Below are 25899 nucleotides of genomic sequence, written 5' to 3'. Positions count from 1 at the left end.
TTGAGGTCCAGTGTTGCTAGGAAGTCTCCTTGCTGCAGCAGTGGGAGCACTTGTTGTAGTGTGATCATATGGAAGTGCTCCGATAGTATGTATTGATTTAGGGGCCTGAGGTCCAAAATTGGTCTGAGAGAACCGTCCTTCTTTGGAATAAGGAAGTATAGGGAGTATACTCCTTACCCTTGTTGGTGGAAAGGGACTTGCTCTATGGCCCCCTTTTCCAGCATGCTTTTCATCTCTTGTTGTAGTAGGGTGATGTGTTCTGTGGACATACGACGATGTCTGGGTGGTATGTTTGGTGGTGTAGAAGTCAGTTCTAGGCAATACCAGACTGGATAATTTCTCTCACCCACCTGTCCGTGGTAATTGCGTGCCAGACAGGTAGGAACTGTTGTAGTCTGCCTCCGACTGGTGTTAACTGGTCTGGAGGCAGCGTAATGAAGTCACTGTTTTGTGGTGGCGGAGGCACTAGTGTTATTGCCTCCCCACCCTCTACCCTTATTACGGTTACCTCTGTAACCACCTCTGGTGGTGTTACCTTTGTAGGAGGCAGATGTTTGTGAAGCATTTCCTCGTATATTTGCTCTGTACGAGGAGTGTCGAAAGGAGCCCCTATGTTGCAGAAATTGCAGTGCACCCATGGATTTTGCGGTTTCTGTGTCCTTTTTCATTTTGTCCAAGATGGTGTCTACCGCAGGACCAAATAAAAAATCTGGATTGACGGGTTGGTTTAGAATGGTGGACTGCACCTCATTCTTAAAACCTGGAACTCGCAGCCATGCGTGTCTGCGAAGGAGGACACTAGTATTAATGGACCTAGCTGCGGTGTCTGCAGCGTCCAGCGCACATTTAATGGAGGCATTTGATATGAATTTTCCCTCCTGAATGAGATCATTTGCTTGTGCTTTAAAAGGCTCGGGCAAATGTTGCATAAGGCTTTCGAGCTGATCATAGTGTGCCCCATCGTAACGAGCCAGTAATGCTTGTGCATTAGCAATTCTCCAAGAATTGGATGCTTGTGCCACTACCCTTTTGCCTGATGCCTCTAGAATTTTTGACTCCTTGTCAGGGGGAGGTGCTTCCCCTGTTGTCTGAGAGTTGGCTCTTTTACGTGCGTTAGCAACCACCAGTGAGTCTAGCGGGAACTGGCCCTTGATGTAAGTAGGGTCTGTAGGAGCCGGTCTGTACTTTTTTTTCTATTCTGGGATTGATTACCCGTGCCCTGGCTGTGTCCTTGAATATGTCAGGTGCATGTTTTAGAACTCCCTTCAACATGGGAAGTGTTTTGACACTTTTCTCTGCAGTAGTTAAAGTGTCAAAGAGGAAGTCCTCTTACACGGGGTCACTGTGCATGTCCACGTTGTGGAATTGTGCTGCCCTGTCTATGCGTTGGTTAAAGACTACTGTGTCATCAGTGGCGATGGCTTAGTAGGATAAGTGGGCACATCAGGGATGGGATGGGTGTCATAAGGGTCTGTTGGCTCATCCCAAGGTTCTTCTTGGTCTGGATCTTGAGGAAAGTCATCTAGGGGCTGTGGTTCATACCCTGTGTCCCCCTCATAGTCCCCGTGGTAAGAAGGTGAGGTGGGTGCAAAGGGTGTAGAAGGCATAATAGGTTGAAACGGGATGAAGGGTCTTGTGGGAGAAGTGCCAAAGTCCTTTTTCTTCAGTGGAATAGGTGAATCAGGTTCAAAGTCCAAAGGTCTCCTTTTCCTATGCAGGATGGTAACTTTACCAGTCTCTGGGTTAATGGAAATTTTAGCTTTGTCGTCGGTTGTATCTGGGTGGAATAGTTCTTCCTCTACAGTCCTGGGTTTAGTGTTGGACTTTTTCGGGTCGACAACACCTGTTTTTTCGACGACATTTGGTGTTTTGCTGGGCTTTTTCGGCTCGGGCCCTGATTTCGGCTCGACGTGTGGTTTCGGGTCGGCCGGAACTTTCGGGTCGACACGTTTTTTGTGCTCTGTAGGCTTCTTTGGATGAGTGTCTTTCACCGGATCAATGTTCTTTCTTGGATCGACCGGTGTCTTTGGAGCGGTTATCTTTGGGTCGACAGGTTTGTCCGGCTTCGATGGTTTCGGTACTGCACCGGATGCCGGGTCGACGGTTTTCGGAACCGCAGGCTTGGTCGGGTCGGTGACCTTCCTCGGTTCGACGCCCTTCGGCTGCGTGCCCTTGTTCGGGTCGACCGATTTTTTGGGGTCGACGGCTTTTGGCTGAACGGCCTTTGCGAGGTCGACAGTCTTCTTTGGCTCGACGCTCTTTGGCTGTGCGGCCTTTTTTGGATCGACGCCCTTCGGGTCGGTGACCTTTTTTGGCTCTGGAACCTTCTTCGGGGCGATGGTACTAGGCCCTGGGGTTTCTGAAGGTTTCGGTTTTGGTTTCGGAGCTGAGCCTGTAGGCGGGGCTATCGAAAGTTTTTTATGATCTTGGCTAAGGCCTGTTGGCGATGCCTCGACCGGAGCCTTTGGTGACGGGTCAATTGGTGTCGGGGGCAGTGTACTCACGAATTGGCCGTCGGAATCTTGTCGTCGGAGTCGGAGTAGTCCTCGACTGTGACGATCTCTAGGTCTGAGTCTTGAGGGTCCAGTAGGTCCTGGTCATCATCGAAGATGTTGTCAGGTTCCGGTGCCTGTCGCTGCATTTCTTGCCTAGCGGCCCGTCGGCTCCGTATGGTTTTCTTCGACCGGAACTGGGCGCAGGCCGGGCAGGTCTCTTCCCTATGGTCTGGGGAAAGGCACTTGTTGCATACTGAATGTTTATCAGTACGGGGGAACTTGGAGTGGCATTGTGGGCACCTTTTGAAAGGGCTTATTTCCATCGACGGTCGGCTCACGTGGCGTCGAAAGTGCCCAGCGGCCCGCGTCGACGACCGATTCGAGATGGAAGTTTGTATCGAGTAGAGAGGTACCGAACGAGAACAATACCGTCGAAGTCGAAGGCCTTTAGAAAGTTTTGTTTTCGATTCCGAGTTGGAGTATAGGAGTTTGCATCCAAACCCAATGGCGGAAAAAAACAATCTGAGCATGGAGAGGATGCCCATGCGCACTGTAGTCCAGGGGATGTGTCACCTATCTCGTGATACTTCGAAGACTCTTCCAGGACAACAAAGTGCAATCATCCGGACCCAACACTAGGCGGTGATCTATGCACAGATATGAATTCAGCAGCCCACATGCCTCGAACATTATTCACATTCCCTGTTCTATCCTTGCTCTCCCCGTGCTATTTATGCTATTGTCAGGAGGTGCAGGAAATGCTACAGACATGGAGTGCTGGCTGAAGAACATATTGCTCATTGGGACACAGCCCACATATTTAGAGACAAGTATGACATTGTAACACTTGCTGTTTTCTGTGTCTGTAGGCCAGTGCGTGCAAACATAACATCCTGCCCCGTCAACTGTCCCCTTGTCCCAACTTTATCAATGGGTAGTTATTCAATTTGGTACAATATCTCTGTCATTTAAGCAGTATCTCAGGTATAGCACTGTGATCATAATACACTTATAAAGAGTGTAGTCATTATAATGGCAGTAATGGGGGTCAATACTGCTAGTAGCACCCATTGTCATACTTTCTCATTGTTCTGAAAGTCTTGAAGCATTGTTCCAATCGTTGGTAAGTGTGGTTAGTGTGACTAGTTGGAAGAATGTCTTATCTTCTGCTGTACTTTCATTCTTTTTAAAATTTTGCTGAAAATGATGCGGCGTTTCAGTGATCATTTCTGTAAACAGAAAAAAGTAACCGTTGGTGCCTGTCTTCAAGTAATTTGAGAGGTTTTCAAGCACTTCTATTACTTCAGCACTTTAAAAAAAATGAAAGAAAACAAAGCAATGAAGAAAGTAAAGATGTCTCGTAGTCATAACTTGTAGACTGAGGGGTTGGGGTATTTGAAGTTCCAGACGTCTTTAGGTGATGTATCGTTGGGGTCTGCTTACACTCTTCCTTTCTCTGCGGTGTTGCACGTGCAGCCCCATCAGGATGAGCTTGGGATACCATTCCCACGTGGTACTTTTCATGGTACGCAGGTTGTAATGAGGCTCTCCTGGATGTGAAGCAGGGGAAGGCACTGGAGGTTTTCTTGTTGCGGCAGAGTCACTGCTTTCTTTGTAGGAGAACCATGGTTCAAGAAAGTCAGTCACTAGCACTTGAAGAGAACGTAGGGGTCCTTGGAAGACCGTATCCAGAGGCCTTGCCTGCTGTGCGTAGCAGGGAGCTGCCTCAGTTGAGTTGTGCTTTCCTGGTGGAGGCCTGGCCTGCAGCGAGCTAGGGATCTGCCTCTGTCGAATTGAGCTTACTGTTGGAGGCCTGGCCTGCGGCAAGCAGGGATCTGCCTCTCCTCTAATCCTTCTTTGTTGTTGCTGGTATGCTGGAGCGAATATTGTACCTGTGGGGTATCTCAGATGACACTATTGGTGCAGGTCGAGCTTGCCCTCCTTTGTCTGGCCCAGCTCCTTTCTTGGTGTGGGAGCTGTGCATCCAGGATGTCACCTGACCGGAGGCAGTGTTGTCTGGTGTGAGCTTTTATCTAGACCCAGTCACCTGGCTGGAGGCCATATGCTGTCCCTACTTCAGGAAGGCCCTCAGCACCTAATGATGTTAGTCTTTGCAGTGCTTCTCATGGACAACAGAGCAAGTGGTAGTGAATCAATCCAGGTCAGTTCAGTGGATGCACAAATCTTCCCTATATTATTTTTCAACACTCAGTTCTTTCTCTCAACATCGCACTCTGCTTGTTGATGATAGGCACAATGTAGTTTCTGTGTAAAGACTTGAAGGGAGAACACATCAAAAATGTGAGAACCAAATTAATGACCCACTGAGGCATAATGAAAGGGGAAGGAGGGAACATATGTATAAGACCTTTGAGAAATCTATTTACAATGGGAGATTTAAATAAGGTGGGTTGATCAGGCAGCCGCAAGAAGGCAGACAAGGCAGAAAGATACTCTTTCAGAGTGCCCAGAGCAGAACCCTGCTGGGCAAGGGTCATAATAAAAAGTAAAATATCAGAGAAGGAGGCAGAAAGAGGGTCAATAGACTTTTCTGTACAACATGATGCAAACGTTCTATTGGTATGTGTATACCATCTTGGTGGAGATACACCTGGCTGACAGAATAACATTACAGACTTCAGGAGGAAGGTCGAAAACTATCAACTGCCGCCGCTTAATCTCCATACAGGAAGGCGAAGAGTTAAAAGGTTCGGGTGGAGGATCCTCCCCTGCAACAGAAGATTCTTTTGAAAGGGGCAGCCTGATCGGAAGACTACCTGCTCCCAATCTGGAGCCACAAGGATGACTTGGGCCAGGTTGTTCCTGATCTTCTTGAGAACTCTGGACACGGGTGATAGGGGCAGAAAGGTGTACCAGAGATCTGAGCTCCTCTTGAGATGAAGATTCTCTGAGCGAGAGTCGCCATGAAAACTTCAGCATCCAAAACTGCTGAGGGGCGTGGCCAACTGCCAGAGAAGATGGTCACACACTAATGCGGCTCCAGCTCCCAATCGACCACTAATACGGCATCTATTTGTGGGCCCGAAAGCCAATAGCCACCCCGGGTTGGGATTGTATTTATTTATTTATTATGAGTTTTTATAAAGCGCGAACTTGACCCATTAGGGTATCAGAGCGCTTTACAGGAATCAGCAGTAGTAGACAAAAACCTTTTAGTGGTGGGTGGGCGGAGGGTGTGCTGGATACATAGGGGATAAAAGGACAGTTAATTACATTTCACATTTACAATATACGAGAAACAAGGTCCCAGGGTCCGCGGTGGGATGCCGGGTGGATAGAGTCTGGGTACTCCAGGGGAATGCATTAGGCAGAAGTAGAGCACGGTCTCTGGATGATTAGAAGGCAACATTTAGGTGAAGAATTTGCCCATTAGGAAGGTTTTAACTTTTTTTTTTAAGCGAGCCAGAGAAGGGATTCTTCTAATGGCGGAGAGAGAGCAAGGCCGCCAGGAAAGAATCGCCGGCGGGGGTCGAGCAGGCACCGCTGAAGCTTGCAGCCTGTGCGAGGAAGGAAGCTGCAGTGTCATGTCAGTGTCCGGCCCAGAGGAGCAGCTCCGCTCCTAACCTGACGTGTGTGCGATGATAGTCGGCCGAGGCGGGCTCGCTCTTCCCCACAGTCCCATGGCGAGAGGTGTCAGAGCCTGCTAGGGAGCGTAGTGCTGCTCTTGGTTGGCTCCGGTCTGCCAGTGACTCCGCTCGCCTGTGAGAGTGGAGGAGAGACCCACGACCAACACAGGGCAAGGCCGGCGGGCCTTGGATGAAACAGAACTAGTGGTTGACCGTGGAGGAGGGGCATGCCACAACTATAGTCTCTGGTAGAGCAACGTGAGTGAAGCTGCTAACCACGTCGGGTGAGACCCAGGCACGGAGTACTTCTGGATAAAAGTTGAGACGGCAGCTTCGCCTTGACTACATACCAGCTCCAACTACCTGAGCATTGAAACAAAATTAAAGCGGAGAGTCTCAGAGCTGGCGTTCCACCATTGTAATTGTTGTCCTGAGAGATTAATATGCTGGGGACAAATACAGTGTTAGTGAAGAGTCTGGCAGGGGAAAACAGCCAGGCTGAGTGGGGGCATCTCCCTGGGCAGGTGGCGGTGATTACCACAAGGCTCCATGCTAAAGATAACGACATTACTCCAACCCTACAGCACCAGGGTCATGTACGGTGGTACGGGAGGACGTGGCTCATATCACCCAAAATTGAACCAGTTCTCCTGGCACAAGAACCAGGAAGAGGCAAGTACTCAATCTGACCCTGCGCAGGATATGCAGCAGACACCAGCGGAGCAGGGCACCCCCACCCTGCAGCATATAGTAGTGGCTATCACCAGGGTGCACACTTCCCTGGAGTCACAAATAGATACTGTATCCACAGAAATCGCCGTGATTTGCGTTGACCTGAGAAAATGGACACCAATGTAAAAGAGGTGAAAGAGGTAACTCATGGTCTCGTCACAAATACAAAGACTTTGGAGAAACAAGTCCCCGAACTGCAGATCACCAGTAAAGCTCTGGCGGATCAACTGGACGACTAGAGGGCAGGTCCTGACGGAACAACGTCAGAATTTTGGGGTGCGAGAGACATTGGAGGGGCCCACTACAGTTCTCTTTGTGGAGAAGTTAATCAATAAACAATTGCAGCCCAGAAATCTCTCCAACTACTTTTTCATGAAAAGGGCACGCCGAGTACCAGGTGGTAGATCTAAGTCGGGACAGCCTACCAGGCCAATATTGGCACGCATGCTTAATTTTAGGGACAGAGATGTTATCCTACAGACCGCTCGCAGCGCACCACCGCTCAAGTATGAAAACAAGATTATAACTTTAGTCGCCGACTTTACCATGAAAGTAGAGAAGCTGCAACAAAGTTTACTCAACGTAAACAAAAACCCTCAAACAGAAAGAGTTGAAATACACAATGCTGCTCCTTGCAAAACTGAGGGTTGAGGCGGAGGGTAAAACGTGGTTTTTAACAGACCCAGAAGCAATCTGGGAATGGCTGGAAGGATGACGAAGAGTTGGGGATCCGGACAATCCAGACAGGCGCAGGCGGCAGATGGTGAAATCTTAGAAACCGATTGACCCCGGTCTGGAAGAGAGGACTCCCACCAATAAAGACCCGCTATTAGGCACACACTTCACCACACTGACAGCCAAGCAGCTAACTAAAGCTAATAACACAGAGTGAACTGGAACTTCCTGTAGTAGTAGAGAATAATCAAGTAGAACAATGGACTGAACCGTGTATCAGCCAGGGTTGAAAGATAGTGAATGGAGGGGTGGTTTTCTGGTGCAGTGCCTCCACAGCAAAAATGGCTGACTATATGGAACGACTACACCCGTACAAATTATATGTACAACGCCTAGTTATTGTGAACGGGGATGAGAGGGTGGGACAAACGGGTCCACGTCTTCCCCTAAACAGGAAAGGGAGGGCGACGGGCAATCTGCAATGCTGGGGTGGCAGGCAGTTCAAGAACGGTCATGCAGGGGGGTGGTGTTATCAAGTTACAAGGTTTTGATTTAGCTCATATTACACTCATCAGGGAAATCAGCAAGCAGCTCGTGTTCTTGTACAGACCAAATCACACTTCTTAACGTCGAAAATATCACAGTGCATAGACCATGACAATCCATGCAAGCGAATTTACAAAACTGCTAAACAAGAGGGATGCTCCAGACATGTGGGTTTCACCACCTGGGATGGAAAATACCCCAGGGATAGACACAGCCACTGAGGAGGGGGGTGGGGAGCTGAGACGTCATTCAAACAGCTTTCCGGAAATGTCAACGGGCTAGGAGACAAACTCAAGAGGGGGATAGTACTCCAGTACATTAAACGGCAAGCACCGGATATCGTCCTGTTGGAGGAAACCCACCTTGCAGGGAACACTTGTAAGGCACTTGATAGGTGGGGTTATACAATAATTACACAGGCAAGATTTACCACAGGGTCTGGGGGGAGAGATACTCATACAAAAAAGCTTTCCCTTTATAGTGGCACACTCTCATACAGATGCACAGGGCCGCTTTGTGGTATTATCTGGCAAGTGGGAGGATAGGTGTGTTCATATGTCGGTCCTAGAACCACCCGGCGCTACATAGTGTGGCCCTACCAGACATGCGCAAGATGTGACTGAATCCACCTGACGGGGAGCTAGTGATCGAAGGAGACTTAAATATGACACTATGTGACTCAATAGATAGATTCCAAACTAGGAACACTCCACACACTAAAACCACTGAGGGTGATTTCTTGGGTGCCCTGGATCTGGTGGATGTGTGGCATGAGGCCCACCCCCAAATACAACAATATATGTTCTACTAGGGGGAGCAGAACAGTAGGTCCCGCATTGATCATAGTTTGATGCTGGCAGACAGGATGCAGTATTTCACAGAAGTTACACACTTGGCTACGGGTATTTCGGATCACGCCCCTCTATGGGCTAGATATGTATTGAGACCCACTCCAACTCGTAGAACAATCTCGATCAATCCTTGGAACCTCAAAATCCCACACATAATAACCAAAATCATGAAATCCACCGATTACTATTTCAGTGAGAATGTGGGGTCTGTCCAATCGCCCCAAATCATCTGGGAAGCTACCGAAGGGGTGGGCTCTCTCCCTCGTGGTGGGGCATAAAAAAGAGAAGGGCAAGAAACTTGAGAAATTGGAGCAAGACATTTCAGCCAGGGAACAGGCAGCGATACACATGCAAGACGAGGCAGATGGTCACATACTCTAGTTTAGGCGTCAGGAATAATGGGATTTGACAATAGAGGCAGCTAGGGAAAAACACAAGGTGACAACATAGAACATATGAACAATGAGACCGTCCAGGTAAACTACTTGCTTGGCTGGAAAGGCAGGAGTGGGTGGAACGCTGGATAATAACAGTACATGGAGAGGATGGGGTATTGCTGAGAGACCCGCAAGCCGTAACAGAGGCGTTCGCAGACTACTTTAAACAACTCTACTCCCCTGTTGACTCGGCCATGATGGAGGTGTCTAGGGAATAATTAGCGGACATACTAGTGCAGACTCCATAGTCGGAGGACCAACAATCACTCGAGGCAGATCTCACGATTGAGGAAATAACGTCAGCCATACACAGTATACAATCGGGAAAGGCAATGGGGCAGACGGCCTCCCAATAGAGTTCCTCAAAATGACTGCTACCAAAAAGGCACCCCACCTGCTCAATATGCATCTCGAGAGCAAACGCGTGGGTGCATTGTCAAGAGATCAACAAGTGGCCTCCATAGGTCCATAAGAAAGGAAAACCAGCGGAAGACCTTCCCTCCTATCGCCGTAGATCTCTGCTTAACCTAGAGGTTAAAATTCTGGCTAAACTATTAACGATGCAGCTACTCCCAATCATGACCAAATTAGTACATTTGGACCAGTCCGGATTTATGCCGGGTCGCAATACAGCTCTCAACCTACGGCGACTGAATGGGATGTTCGGAAGGAAAGACACTATTCAGGAGGACTCTGGAATACTTTCTTTAGGCGCTCCCATGGCCTCAGACAACGTTGAATGGCAATATATATTCATTGTCCTGGAACGTATGGGGTTGGGGAAAAACTTTATCAAGTGGATCTAACTGTTATATGCAGAGCCACTTGTGTAAGTAGTGGTGAACTGACATACATCAAAGGCGTTCACCTTAAAGCAAGGGGCATGACAGGGTTGCCCAATGTCACCAATTATATTCGCACTGATTCTCGAACCCATGGCGAGTTGGATATGAGGGAATCCTTTGATCCAGCGGTTACGATGGGCAGCTGGGTGGGAATACAATATTTCTCTCTACGCAGATGACATTCTGTTATATGTAGTGTTGCCTAGGACCTCTATTATTGGGTTCTCCAGATCTATTCCAATTTTGATGAATATTCGGGATATACCATCAACTGGCCCAAATCGGTAATCTATCTCCTTTCTGGTCCAGCCCCAGTCCTGCCAGCTGAATGTGTAGCAACGATAGCGACAGGGGATTTCTATACTTATGGATATTCGCCACGGCTAGACCTGAACTCTTTTATGAACATAATCTCCAGGGTCCACTAACCCGGCTGCAAGGAGATGTGCGACATTGACATCGCTGCCGCTGTCTCTACTGGCGCGCGCAACGCTATTTAAAATTATGGCGCTGCCTCGTTTCTTGTATGGCTTGCAAAACACGCCATACAGAGTCCCCGATGCATATTTCAAATCGATAGAAGGGAAAGTCAGAACCCTACTCTGGGCTGGGAAGCCACTCCGCATTGCAGCCCACAAGCTGGTTAGAGGATGGTACGATGGGGGGATTGCTTTGCCTAATACTCAAGCATATTACTGGGCAGCACAACTTTTGATTATTAATAAGTGGGCACATTACACACAGGAAGAACCGGCCTGCCGCATGGATAAGTGGTTGATGGGGGATACAGAGAAGAATGAATCCGAACAGGCAGCAGCTCACCGGCCCAATGGTCGCCCTGAGGCACAGAGTCACAAAGAAACTGGGCTGGAATAACAAAGTGACAGGCAGGGCAATTAGTCTGCTATCAGGGATTAAACGGGATACCATTAGCATATCAAAAGTGGGGAACCTTTGGATAAGGGAGAAAATCTCATCTGCCTACCTACAGAAACAATGTGAATTGTCAGAGAGTGAAAACTTCAGATATTGACAAATACAAAATGCTCTGCTGGCAGTGCTTCGAGCTGATGAGGAAATGCCGGAGGCCTCGCCACTCGAGGATTGACTACGAGAGTATATGGTGCGTATGGCGATTTCACTTACCTATTCAAAGATAATTAATAACTCATTTGACCCACTGCAGCGCCTTTGTGAGCGCTGGCAGGCGGATTTTGGGAATCTAGAGGCGGAGGACTGGTGCGACGCGCTATCCTACCCGCTTGAAGTAGCCATATCATCGAGGCTGAGACTAATTAAACTAAAAATACTTCATATATCATACATTTCATGTACTTGTCTGGTTAAGATGGGAAAGAGTAGATGCAAAAGGATGTGTGAGGGGATTGGCACTTTTTATCATACCATATGGAAATGACCAGCTGTCAGGGTGTACTGGGACACAATAACTGCAAGCATGAGAAATGTCAGTGGCAGAACCCTACAATTATCCCACAAATGATGCATACTTAATATATGGGAGACAACCGATATGACTCGTAGGGAGCAACTCTAGATCACCATGGGATTTATAATTGCAAAACTAAACATCGCCCGGAGGTGGGGGTGTGTTAAGACTCTCCAACCCTAGAAGAGTGGGAACGGGACATGGTCTAGTGCATGATAGCAGAAAAAGAAGTTTATAAAAGCAAGGGGTGCCCGAAGTGGGACCGGGTATGGGGAAAATGGAGGAGCTACACGGTCAATATGTGTCTCCCCCTCCATCCCATGAACTAGATCCAGGGGGGTAGGAAATACTACAGATGTGATCGACTAAGAAATGTGAAGGGTGGTGGTGATTTGAATATGATGGTTGGGGATAGACACTTGCAATTTATTTATCCGATTGGTACTGTGATGATTTTTTATGCTTGCTGTATAATTTAAAAACTTAAATAAAAAATGTTTTTAAAAAAAACTGCTGACATTTCACGTTCTTGATGGAGGCAAACAGATCTAACCAAGGCTCTCCCCACTGCTGATAGAGACCGTACACCACCTTCGGGAGGAGATACCATTCACAATAAGTTAGACATAGACAGCGGAGTTCGTCCATCCTGGCATTCACGAACCGTGCCAGTGGTTGAACCACCAGGGAAATGCCCTGCTAAGCCAGCCATGTCCAGAGATGCAGGACCTCTTGACAAAGGGTCAACGACCCTGCCCTGTTTGTTGCAGTACCACATGGTGATGATGTTGTCCATGAACACTTGAACCAGCTTTCCCTTGATGGAGGGCAGAAAGGCTTTCAATGACAATCCGATAACTTGGAACTCCAACAAGTTGATGTGGAGTATGGATTCTGCTCGAGACCAGAGTCCTCTGATTTTCACCACTCCCAGATGGCCGCTCCATTCCAGAGCGATGCATCCATCACTACTTTGAGATCTGGTTGGTTAAGGGAGAGGGGTGTGCCTCTGATCCAAACGCGGTTTGTTAGCTACCGCTTCAAGTCTCTTGCATTTCCCTCCGAGATCCGCACTAGGTCGGAAAGATTTACCTGATAATGCGCCCACCAGAACTTCAGGTCCCACTGCAGAGCCCGCATATGTCATCTAGCATGTGTCACTAGCAGGATGCAAGAGGCCATGAGGCCCAGTGGTCTCAGTGTCAGTCTCAACGAAATCAAGAACAGAGGATGAAACATCGATATAGCCCTAATATCCTGGAATGGCCGCTCAGGAGGATAAGTCCGAAACTGCACTGTGTCCAGAACAGCACCGATGTAAGAGCGCCTGAGAGGGAGTCAGATGCAACTTCGGCACGTTGATAGTGAACTCCAGTGAGTGCACGAGGTCGGCCGTTGTCGAGAGGTGGGAGACGACAGCCTTGGGCGACACCACCTTCAGCAGCCAGTCATTGAGATAGGGAAAGACAGGCATCCCTGATCTACGCAGATGAGCTGCGACCACCACCTGTGACCACCACCATCACCTTGGTGAACACACAGGGGCGCTGGTAAGGCCAAAAGGGAGCACGGTGAACTGAAAATGCTAGAGGCCTACCATAAACCGTAGTGGACGCAGATGAGCAGGCAATACAGAGATGTGAAAATAGCCGTCCTGCAAGTCCAAAGGTACCATCCAGTCTCCTGGGTCCAAAGTAGACAAAACCTGAGCAATGTGAGCATTTTGAATTTCTCCTTTCTGAAGTAGTAGTATAGGGCTCGGAGATCTAGGATAGGACTTGGGACCTTCTCCTTTTTCGGAACAGGAAAGTAGCGGGAATAGCAAACCACAGTCTACTTCGTATAGCTGCTTAGGTTTCAGACTGCTTATATCCGACATTTCCATAATTTCAGTGTAATTATGATCAGCATTCAATGACTAGAAGTGACACTTTCTCGCAAGCAAAATCAAGCAATAAAGACCAGGGTAACATAAATATAAAAAATTACACCCATTTGGGCAATGCGAAACTCTTAAAACTGCTGCAAAGAACCAGAAATGGAAGTGCCCTTGTAACCCGATTGTATTGTTAAACAAATATGTAACCATGTTATTAAACATTCAACTAGTCTTTCAGAGGTAGTACTTTCTTAAGTTTAACGGCAGTACTTCATCAAAGTTCTGTGCGCATAAGCAGACACACGCAGTTATAGGTCACAGGCTGTATTATAAAGACTAGTGCTCAATCATATTCTCAATAAAATCATTTATACTGAGCACTGCAGCGGAGCAGTCCACCCCGTTCGGCATACTTCTACTGCCCAGCCCTGCAGAGGTGGCGGATCTCACACCAGCCGAAGCCTGTCAAAGAGCTACAGGCTCTGCTGACTGCTGACTTGACGCAGCTGAACGCTCTGCGCTGAAAGTCTTAGTAAAGAACTTCTTACTTGTTGGAGCGGCACTGCAGTGGTTCACCCCGACCAGACCCACATGTTACAGTGAGACTAAGCATGCTCGTCGCTGAAAACACCAGTGAGGTCAGTGCAAAATGAAACTGACTGCAGAGTTAAGCTGTAACACAGGGCATGCACAGGCAGCTGAGTATGAATGGTCACCAGGACAGTGTGCTATTAAAAAGCACATTTTTATTAGCAGCAAAGAATGCCTTACTCCACAAGGTACTTACTCTTTGCGAGGCGAGCATTAATTAGGTACGGGCCAACTCGGATTCTCCCGCGGTATCGATAGGCATGAATTCTGAGAGCGGCTCAGTTGCCTGCACAGTGGACTGTGGTGTGCTTGGGCTACTGGGTGAGGAACCACTCCGGTGGCCGCTGTGGTCCACTCAGCTGGCACCAGTGGGTGTGACGGGTTGGGTCTGGTCACAGGAGGATTTTAAAGATTACCAAACCGCAGTGCAAGCTGCTGCAAGCTAACTCCAGCAAGAAACTTTAAGACACTGTAATAACAGGCACCTGCTACCACTGTGCCGCGGGCGGTCCACCCTAATGATAAGTTGTGTCTCGGGCCGGCACTGGGCAAATTAAATAGGATACATTGTTGCAAGGGGTCTCTGTGAAACAATGTCACGTGAACGCCAACGGAGCCAGCAAGCGCAGCGGAACAAGTCCTCAGGCCCTGCAGCAGTCAGACTCTGTGAGAGCAGCAGACTGCGCGCTGCTTTGCTCAGTTATAGCACTACAGCTTGACAGCTTTAGGAGGCGCAGTGAAGCGGATCCTCTGTCGTGTCGGCCAACAAACAATGAAAAGTGAAAGCATGCTTCGACTGCTTGTGTTTCTTGCGCAGAGAGGAGCCACAAAAAAACAGGCATAGTATACTCCAGTATTAAACTTAATACCGTAGTATAATATGCCTGTAGTAAAAATGATACAGAAAAAAATAGTCAATTTGCCTTTACCAGCTTGATACTTGGTGAAGACTTTTTATGGTTTAGTTGTAATTTCAGCACATGCTTTTCATGTAGGAAAAGTGGATTTGGGAAACAAAAAAGTGATCAATCAAAACCGTGAATGCGCTGAATATTGTTTTCTTAAGAAGCACTCTTGACAAGTCAAAAATAGTGGACTGATTACCTCGTCCTATTAGTTTCCAATGTTCGACCAAAGAACAAAACATAACTGAACCGTGAGCAGAAAAAAAAAGACATCTCACCATTCCAAACATACCACAGGTTGAAATCCGTAATTCACAAGACTAGTGCAATTCTTGTCGGCTATGAAATGTACATGAATTTGTCAGATAACATAATAATTTGTTGAACAGAGACTCTTTTGAAACATATCAGCTTGGATACCATTATGACACAAACAGTGATTTTAAGTAGTACATTTCATGTAACAATTGAAGCAACATCATGCCGTAAAACAAGGGCTAGAGTGCTTCGGTCTTGTGTAAAATGTGAAACGCGGTGGACGAGTAGAATACTAAAATGTTTGCCAACATAAAAGCAATTTCCATACACAATATGCCTTTTTACGTACAGGGGCACTGTCGTGATCCACTGAGAAATTGCAAACTATCCAAGTGTCTGGATCATTTTCATTTAAAGCTGGTACCATTTTGATTGCAGATAAATACAGCACATCTCGTTGAGATGCAGGCCACACTCTCTGTTAGGAAGGACAAAATGCCTTAGTTAGAAAACACATTTTATGCAATGAAAGTAGCTCAAAATACAAAGTAAACAGTTCTCAGAAAAACATGTACATTGTTTTTCAGACTTTGTTTAAACACCCATTACAGTCTGGGGATATCGTCCTCGTTACAGAATTTATGTTTCAATCTTTTTATTGGAAAAAAGGAAGGAAGAACATACACCAACTGTCTCTGAAAGCAGAGGCACGGTTAAGATGATCACTTAGATAAACACTAACCTTCAGAAAAAGGATCCCCAAATTCTGTGTTACATATTTGTGCGTCCCTGAAGATTCCCTTGGGGTCAACATCTATGCCCCTCGCTCAACAAAAGGAAGGGTAGGGAAGGAGGGGGTAGATCAAGTATAAAATTCCTACAATCTGCTCAAAGCAATCGATTCTACAATGTCCCCATGACATCCACTCTAACACACCATGAGGTGGCAAACCTCGGAACCCAAACTCCAGGAGTATTGTCCCTCAACCCACCCCTGCATACACTGGTTGCCGAGTTTGGTACGCACCACCAACCGAAAATATTCAGTAGTCTCCAAATCTGACAGAATGTGCAATTTATCCTAGTGAGCGGACAGTCTCATGGGATGCTTCAATGTCAAGAGAAAGTCCTTTTTTTGATTAGATGAGGTTGCGGACACCTAATCATGGCTGACCTGCAGTAATTCCGAAAGACTAGAATCCTCACACCATTCAGAAAAACAGACTTTAGTTGTCTAACTGCATGAGGCACCACAACAGTTCCTTTTATCCAAGCATGATTTTTCCCTTTCTTGGTTGGAAGCCTGTAAGCTCACATTATCCTTACTCGAGATGAAAACTTAGGTTGCTGTACCTCCTTTCCAATAGAACTACGCACTGCAGTTAACCAGGACATCCAATCTAGGAGTCAAGGGACCCTCAAAATATGAACAATTGCTGCTTATGCCTCATCTTCCAGATGATCTGTTCATCTATCCAGATGAGTCAGAGAAGCAACCAGACAGTCCTGAAATTCTTTACGCCCCTCAACTTTGTTCTGCAAGGACCCTAGAGGATGAAACGCACACCAAATTTCCATGGAGCCCCCTGAACAAAAAGCTCTAATTTAGGCACTGGTTCATAAACCAGAGGCTGCCCTCAATTGTTGCAACTTTCTCATTGGTTTATTCAGTGGTGATTAGAGGGTCCAGCAGCCCATCTAGGATCAATGCATAATTTTGTGAGTGGCAGTTATCTTTTTCTGTTCAGCATTATCTTCATCCACCCCATGGTGCGCCGAAGGCTGAAGAAATCGTTCCCAAGTTTTGCTTTTAGGTGCACTTGAAATGGGCGATTTGCTAGTTATTTGGCGCTCTCAAGCTAGTAACACACTATTTTAATTTTATCCCATCTTCACTGCGTTGTTTAAAAAGGGAGGAAGATTCACCCTACTCCCCCTGAACTGATCAAAAGATCAGAAAACCATCAAACAAAAGCTGCCCAAATATATTAAAGTACAATAATCGTATGTGCATATACAAAATATAGCTATTAGAAGTTTCTCTTCTTTTGGGTCTACTGGCCTCTTCTTCGTTTTTAGCCAATCAACATGTGCTTCGTCGTATTAGGGCATACCACAGGACTTCCTCAGGGCTGCCCACTCAAAGATGTATGTTCTAGATTTCTCCTTTACTTCTGGTTCTACTTCTGACCAGGACAAAATAGATATAATTCTTGATCGTGTCTAGGACGTTTGGATTATATGCGCATACCGATCCAATTTGAAAGACTTCTAAAAGGAGGATTCCTCCTGATGAAGGAGCATACTCACTCGAGCGCGATGGAATACTAATTACTGTTTAGGGACAATCATTTTTTACTGGAGAAATAATCTTGTTAGAATACTTTCAAATTGGATTGGCGTGCAAATATAATCCGAAGATCTTTGACACAATCAAGAATCATACCATCTCTTGCCTTTGCCCATTTATATTTGGGCAGCACAGTGGAGAGGTTTAGGTAACATTTTCTTATAAGACTCCATGTCAAAGGCAGCTTTGGCACTATGATACTCCAAGGCAACTTCCATTTCATGGTACTGGATGGCAACTTCCATTTTACTACCTAGATGAGAGGTGCTGTGCCTGCTCAGACTCCTAGGTGACTCTAGATGAAAGCTCAGGTATGTGTATTATATATATATATATATATGTATTTTAGGGAGCAGGGATGGGTAAAGGGGAATAAAGGTTTATCAGGTTTGATGGATGGAAAAAAGTAAAGGGAGGCAAAGTGTTTTACGGTTTAGGAATTAACGGGGTAAAGGGTGGGTAGGGGAAACTAGGACAGGGTTTTAGGTTTAAGGGATTGTTAGGGGTGGGTGTAGGAAGGGAATTTTATTAAGGTTTGGTATAGGGAAAGGATATATATATATATATATATATATATATATATATATATATATATATATATATATATATATATATATATATATATATATAAATATATTTTAAATGCACACTTGTGAGTATATATTTATTGTGTGTGTGTCTATGGATTAGGTTACATACTCTGTAATCTTCTGTTCTTGGCACGTAGTGCTGTAGATTCAGATTCTTTGCTATCTAGAGTTGGGTCCGGATGTGTGCATGTTGTTTTTCTTCGAAGAAGTCTTTTGAGTCTCGAGGTAGAGTGACTCATCCTCTAGGTGATAATGCACATGGGCTTCGACTCCATTGTTAGATTGCTTTCCCTCAGGCGGGTGAGAATCAAGTGCAATGTAAGTGCAAGTAAAGAGATGTCCATGCAAATGAAAAAAGTAAAAGAACTTAAACAGCCACAGGTTTCGGGAAGAAGGGTGGGTGCATGTGAATCTACAGCACTACATGCCCAGAACAGATGCTTGCAGTGTAAGTAACCTAATCCGTTGGATGTATGTGTGGCTGTAGATAAACAGGCTTTGCATACAAAGTACAGCAGTGCCCACTGTGGCTGACCTGTGGGTGTTGCAATTGTTTGTAAGCCTGACCTACATTAGCTTGTTGGTGTGCTAGAACATTCACACAATGTTTAGAGAAAGTGTGTGGTGTAGGTAATGTAGCTGCTAGCATATATCAGCTGGTGGGATGGTGCCTAGGAAAGCCACAGAAGCTCCTATTTCGCGAGTGAGCTTCAGGGGGTGCAGCTTAAGTCCTTAAGGCTTTAACGTAAAATTTCTTAATGCATCTAACTATACACCTGACAATGCCTGATTTAGATTCAGGCTTTCCTTTATGAGGGAGCGAAAAAGCAACAGAGTTGTTTGGTTTCGCTAAAGTCTTTAGTCCTGTCAATGTATTGCATAAGGGCTGTCAACATCTAATGTATGAAGAGCCCTCTCTGCAAATGAGTCTGGGTGAAGAAACAATACAGATAACTCGATTGATTGAGGTGGAAATGATTTTAGGTTGGTGCGAAGGACCACCCTGTCCTTGTGGAGCTGGAATAAGGTTAGTGCCTGCAGCTCACTAACACGTCAGAGTGAAGAAATTGTAATTAAGGAAGCGATGTTCCAAAATAAAAAAAAAATGAAGGGAGCAGTTATGCAGTGGCTCAAATGATGGACAACTAGGTCTTGTAAGAACAATGTTAAGATTCCAGGTAAGTGCAGGTGGAACCCGGGGTGGAATCCCTCTCTTAAGACCTTTCATAAAGGCCTTGAGGACTGGTACTTTGAACAAAGAGGTGTTTGCCTATTTTGCAAATGGGCAGTCACTGAAGCAAGATGTAAGCAAATGGATGTGAATGCAAGGCCAGAAAGCTGAAGATGCAATAAGTAAACAATGTTCTGTATTATAGCATTAAATGGATTGATACTCTTATGACAGTAACATACAAATCGTTTCCATTTAGCTGCTCTAGTAATAGACTGAGTTTCTGTAAGAATGGTCCCAAATTCAGGTGGAAGATCGAAATAACCAAATACTATATCCTCTGGAGCCAAGCTGTGAGGTTGAGTTCTTGGGGATTTGGGATACTGATTTCTCTGTAGCTCTCAATGAGAAGGTCCGGGTTGAGAGGTAGCTTCTCGTGGGGAACTACTGGTAAATCTGGTAGTGTTGTGAACCAGGGATGTTGAGCCCATGTGAGAGCTACTAGTAGAAGTGTGAGAGATGTTTGCCTGAGCTTGGAACCAGAAACAAAGAGGGAGAGGCGGAAATGCATAGACAATAATCCCCGACCAGTTTATCTGCAGAGCATTACCCAGATCCATTTGTGGAAATCTTCACTTATGGAAGTGAGGGAGGAAGACTCGGGATGGAGTCCCACTTGTGGACTTGTTGCTGCATCCTGCTGAGGAGGTTGGTAAAATTGTTGTCTGTTCCCGGGAGATGTTCCACTAACAGATGAATTCTATGATCTATAGCCCAATGCCAATCTGAAATAGAAGTGATAACTGCAGAGAATGTGTCCCCCGCTTTTGCAAATAGCACATGCTTATCATATTGTCCGTCCAGACTAAGACAACCTTGCCGGTCAGGTGAGGTGTGAGCACTTTCAAAACTAGGTGTACAGCTTGCCGGTGTTTGGTATGCCAGAGACACTGGACTTTGAGATTCTGTAAGTGAGCACCCCTGCATGTGAGTGATGCATCTGTTATCATGAGGATGTTGAGAACAGGGTCTAGGAAAGGCAGCTGCTTTAAACAGGTTGTTAGTGTTCCATCACTAAAGAGAGCGATGAGTGTGGCTATCTATCAACACTAGACCCTGTGACTGAGACCACTGTTGAGCTGGAAATTCCTGTAACAGATGCATGTGTAGTCGTGGAAGTGGCACTATGGCGATGCATGAGACCATCAAACCCAGTAGGCGCATGACTGTTCTGACTGAGCTGTTGCTTGGGTTGGAAACAGGGTAGTAGTGCTTAGAAATTTTAGATGCTTGCTGTACTGGGATAGGCTAATGCTAGTTGTGTGTTTACGGTAGTGCCCAGATACAGGTGAACCTTTAAAGGTTGAAGATGACATTTCTGAATATTGAAAGTGAAATTTATCTGATGGAGCAGGTCTATGGTGTTTTGAATGGTTTGCTGGCTGGCACAGAGGAACTGTGATGGGTTTGATAAGCCAGTCGTCGAGATAGGGAAGACATGGATGTTTTGTCAGCGTAAATGTGCTGCTACCACTGCTAGACATTTGGTAAATACTCTAGGTGCAGTAGTCACCCCAAATGAGAGGATTTGAAGTGGCAATGCTTGCCTGCCATCACAAATCTGAGGTATCTGCAATGGGCTGAATGAATAGGAATGTGCAAGTAGGAGTCCTTTAAGATTAAGGCTGACAGACAGTTGCATTGCTGGAGAAGTATGATCACATCTTGGAGAGTGACCAAAGGAAAATGCCCTGACAGGATGCAATGATTCAGGAGCAGTAGATCTAAGATTGGTCATAAAGATCTGTACTTTTTGGGGATTAGGAAGGTCAGGGACAATACACTAGATGCCTGATGTTGTAGAGGGACAGGTTCTATAGCTCCTTTGAGCAAGAGATGTTGAACATCCTGTTTGAGTAGTGTCTGGTGTTACAGAGAGAGCCTGTGAGTGTGAGGTGGAATGTTTGGAGGTGTGGCAATGAGCCCCAGACAGTAACCATGTTGGATAATGTCCAGTACCCACTGTTCTGATGTTATTAATTGCCATGGGGGTAGAAAATCCCATAGTTGTCCCGTAACAGGTGTTAAATGTTCGGGGAGAATAAAGTCATTGTTTGTTATTGGGTGTGGCACAACATGGGAACATCCAATAGATGTGTGAACACGATCAGTGCGCACATCCCAGTACTTGGGCACTCCCTCTGGTTCCAAAAAAGAATCCGATAAAGTTCCAAAATTTTATTCAATTTTATACATTTTCAAATGAAGTTTCATAGATTGATAGGTAGCATCCAAATCATGTGGCTTTATACAAAGTCATTGTCGCTCCAATGCATTTCGGGTGCATTACCCTTTCTCAAGGAGCTCTGAAAATGAAAACGAACTGCATTTGTATCAGCATTATATTCAACAAAACAAGAATAACCATTACTAATCGTGATTGAAGGTAAATGCCAGAGTGAATCTAAGTACAGCATCAGTGGGTGTAGAGAATGCCAAAGATAGAAAATAAGATAACAAGTGGTGACTATAGTTTAAACATACCGGCTACTGCGGTGGTTTTTGGAAATCATGAGCTCACCCAAACGTGATCAGGGGCCCGGGGGTGTGGAGGCGGCTCAAAAACGTGAATTTAAAATAAAAGGAAAAGAATCTTAAATGCGCTCACGTGAACTTGACGTTGTAACGCGGTGCTGTAGAAAAAAGCGGGAGATTAACTATTAACAAAACGATCGGTATTTGCCAAGTTGAACAGCGGCTGGCTGGCAAGCGCGAGGCTTGGCTTACCTAACTGGAATCTATCAGGGGACTGGATAAGTCTCCAAACGGGTTAGCTGCTCGTCGGCTGCTATGCTTAGACGCCCGGTGGGTGTGGAGGCTTGTGTGAGAAACTGACTCGGTGATAACAAAACCCGGGTTTGCTATCAGGGAAATTAAAGAAGGACTCAGGAGCGTCGGTTATGGGGGCCATATTGGAATGGGTTAAGGAATAGGTCTGAACGACCAAGTTTAATGGAAACAGATAGTGTAAGGGTGACAAAGACAGAAAAAGGTGAAATGCATAAGCCCACGCCTCAAGGGGTGAAGAAGAGATAATGACCAATGTTGTGCAGATTGATAAAAAAGGATGATAGATGTAAACAAAATTAAAAAACGAACACTGTAACAAATATACAAGTTATGAACAGTGATATATCAAACACTCGCAATGGATCAAGGTGTCCTTAAATACCCAGCCGGGTATTTATAGAAAACAGCTAAGTTCGATCCGATCATTAAGACCAAAAGGTTTACAAGCTTGCAAGCGGTAAATCCATGACATTTCTCTTTGTAACAGGAACTTGTTGTTGTCTCTTCCTTCCTTTTTATCGACAATTTCAAGGACCATAAACTTCAACTGTGCGATGGTATGATGACATTCCATGAAGTGGGTTGCCACACTGGATTTTGTTTGCTTTGTCCGGATATTTGATTTATGTTCATTCAATCTCACCTTGATTTTTCGTTCAGTTTTACCGACGTAGATCTTGCCGCAGGGGCATTTCAGTAAATAGATGAGATTAGATGAGTCACATGTTGCATTGACGTGCACCTTAATTTCTGTACCTCTCATTGGATGGTTTATTTTGCTGCCAGTGATAATGTTGTTGCAATTGTTGCAGTTGTGGCACGGTTTGGTGCCTTTGTAGATGGTTGGAATAGGTGTTTCTTTAGAAAGAATCTCCTTCAGATTATTTGCTCTTGAATACGCGAAAATAGGAGGGTTTTTAAACATTTCATGGAAATCTGGTTCAGATGCTAAGATTCTCCAGTGTTCCAGGATAATTTTCTTGTATCTTCCACTGAGCGTGGAAAATTTGGAGACAACTACCATCCGGTTTGACTCTTTCTTAGTTGTTTTCTTCAAGGCAGTTTCACGGTTGATGGTGGAAACTTTATTGGTAGCCTCTCTGGTGATTTCTGTTGGGTATCCTCTAGCTGCAAATCTGAGATTCATTTCATTGATCCTTTGGGCATATGTGTCCGGGTTGGATACTATGCGTTTTAGTCGTAACATTTGACTGTAAGGGAGGTGACGTTTTAGAGAGTGTTGGTGGAAACTTGCAAAGTGCAACGTGTTATTCCTGTCGGTTGGCTTCCTGTAAAGATCAGTGGTTAGGCCCATGTCGGTTCTAATGATGGATACGTCCAAGAAGTTGATTCGGGAATCGTCTAGATTCCAAGTCAATTGGATTCTTTGGTCTTTAGAATTGAGGTTGTTGAGTTCATCTTCCAGCATAGTTCTGCTGCCTTTCCACAAGAAAAACAGATCGTCAATGTATCTGACATACATTAACAGGTTGTTTGTCCAAGCTGGATTGTCGTAGATGTACTGTGATTCAAAATCAGACATGTAAATGTTAGCATACGCCGGTGCCGCGCAGTTGCCCATGGACATTCCAGAAGATTGCTGAAACCACTGGTTGTTGTGGCAAAAATAGCTGTGATAAAGCGTGTAAATCATCAGCTCCATGAGGAACACTTGCATAGCTTCAGGGATGTCGCTGTGTATAAGAGCTTTCTCAATCGCTTCAATACCCCCTCCATGTGGTATGGAAGTGTATAAGCTATTTACATCCGCTGTACAGAAGATTACGTTGTCATTTTTATCGATCTTGATTTCTGCTAGTTTGAGTATGAACTCAGTAGTGTCTTTTACATAACTTTTAAGTTCCTTAACGAGAGGTTGAAGGTGTCGGTCAAGAAATTTGCCAATGGGTTCATGCAAAGATCCTTTAGTGGATACGATTGGCCGCATTGGCGGGTCCATTAAGTTCTTATGTATCTTTGGTAGCAGGGTTATCGTGGGACTTCTCGGGTAGTCAACCAGTAAGTATTTTTTGGTGCGCTCGTCAATACTGCCTTTATCATGAGCTTGATCGATGATGTTAACTAATGCGGTTTTGTATGAGCTGGTAGGATTGCATTCAAGTGGAATGTATGTATCAGCTTGGCCGATGTGGTCATTCATTTTTGCATTGTACATGCTGGAGTTCATCACGACGAGGGCCCCGCCTTTGTCGGCCTTAATACATTTAATCGATTTGTTGTTGGCAAGCTTTTTCAAGGTATCCTTATCCTTTTGAGTTAGATTTGTATTTTTGGTCTTTTTTTTAAAGTTTATTTTTCCCAAATCCTGTTTAACCAATGTTTCGAAAGTATCTATACTTTTATGGCTGACTGGTGGTATATAGGAGCTCATTGGACGGAGTCCTCGTAGTTGGTCCGGTTTTTGATCAATGGTAGGTGGAATTACATTTTCAAAAAAATGCCGTAACCTAAGTTTTCTCGTTAACTTAAACGTGCTAGTCTCCAATTCAAGTAAGTTAGTAAATGAAGTTGGAATAAAAGAAGTGCCTTTTTGTAGCAGATCAGTCTCGTGTTCCGTTAATGCGATGTCAGAGATGTTAATGACTAACGATTCATCTTTTTTCTGTCCTTTTTGGAGCCTCTGGTGTTTGGAACCTCTGGTTCCTTTTCTCTTGCTTCGCCTGGGTCGACGATTTCTGGGGGGCCTTTCTCTAAAAAAGAAACACTACCAGATGTGGATGCATTCTCATCAGTTTGATTTCGCGCTTGTTGTTGGTTCCTGGGGTCAACAGTAGACTTTCTTGGTTGTCTATTCGGGGACTCACTCCCGGAGGATGAAGTATCCGTATGTTGGCTTGACGGTTTATTGCGGCGACGTTGGGCGTAGATGTCAGCCCAAGTATAGACCTCGTCTAGCTGGTAATCCAATGTATCACGTCTGAATTTTCTTAGTTTCCTATCGTTGATATCCTTGGTGTGTTTTTCCAATTGTATTTTTACATCTTCTAACATTTGGGTTATGTCTTCAGAGGATTTGAAAACTTCAAGTTCTTTTTCAACTTCCTTGATTTCATTGGTAAGTTCAGTCAAAATATTAGAAAGCTCCTCAATGATGAGTAATATCAAGTCTAAGCTGCACTTGTTGAGAATGGCGTTCCATTTAGTTTGAAAATTTTTTGAGTTCTTGCATAGAGACGGCTTTAAGGCGATTCTGAGTCCACGGGGAATGCGGAGGGCTTGGTGATATTTCACAAGTGTCTTAGCGTGTAATTGCTGGTTAATGCGGCGTTTAGAAAGGTATAAGAGGTGCTTGACACATTGTTCTCTGGTGCGAGTGTTAGATTCATGTGAAACGTCGTCTTGGATTAATGCGTAAATGCGTTCTTTTTCATCATCACCATATGCTAGTAATTCAGCTCTAGCTTCAGTGGATTTTGTAATGGTTTCAAATTGCATTTTGAAGCGTGCTATTGCCTATTTGGGCGGAAGAAAATGTAATCAAATCAATAAGGCAGGCAATGCACAGCTATGTTGGGGTAGAAAGTTTTTAAGTAGGAAAGTTAACCATATACAAGAGATTTAAAGGTGCTCCAACTGGTGGCGTAACCGTCCGTTTTACGCCAAGATATAAACCAATAGATGTGTGAACACGATCAGTGCGCACATCCCAGTACTTGGGCACTCCCTCTG

At 45.3% G+C, this 25899-nt stretch overlaps 1 protein-coding gene across 2 annotated transcripts in view; it reads right to left on the bottom strand.

Annotated features, from left to right (window-relative positions):
* CERT1 (ceramide transporter 1) overlaps positions 1-25899 on the bottom strand; it is a 911140-nt gene that overhangs the window by 114515 nt on the left and 770726 nt on the right. For both annotated transcript variants that reach the window (XM_078675236.1, XM_078675235.1), the window contains one exon: positions 15598-15726. In XM_078675236.1, the coding sequence (XP_078531362.1) occupies positions 15598-15726 (129 nt within the window). The remainder of the gene's footprint in view (positions 1-15597; positions 15727-25899) is intronic.

Source organism: Lissotriton helveticus, chromosome 2_1, assembly GCF_964261635.1.
Source record: "Lissotriton helveticus chromosome 2_1, aLisHel1.1, whole genome shotgun sequence".
NCBI classification, from domain to species: domain Eukaryota; kingdom Metazoa; phylum Chordata; class Amphibia; order Caudata; family Salamandridae; genus Lissotriton; species Lissotriton helveticus.
This window is presented reverse-complemented; position numbering and strand designations above follow the sequence as displayed.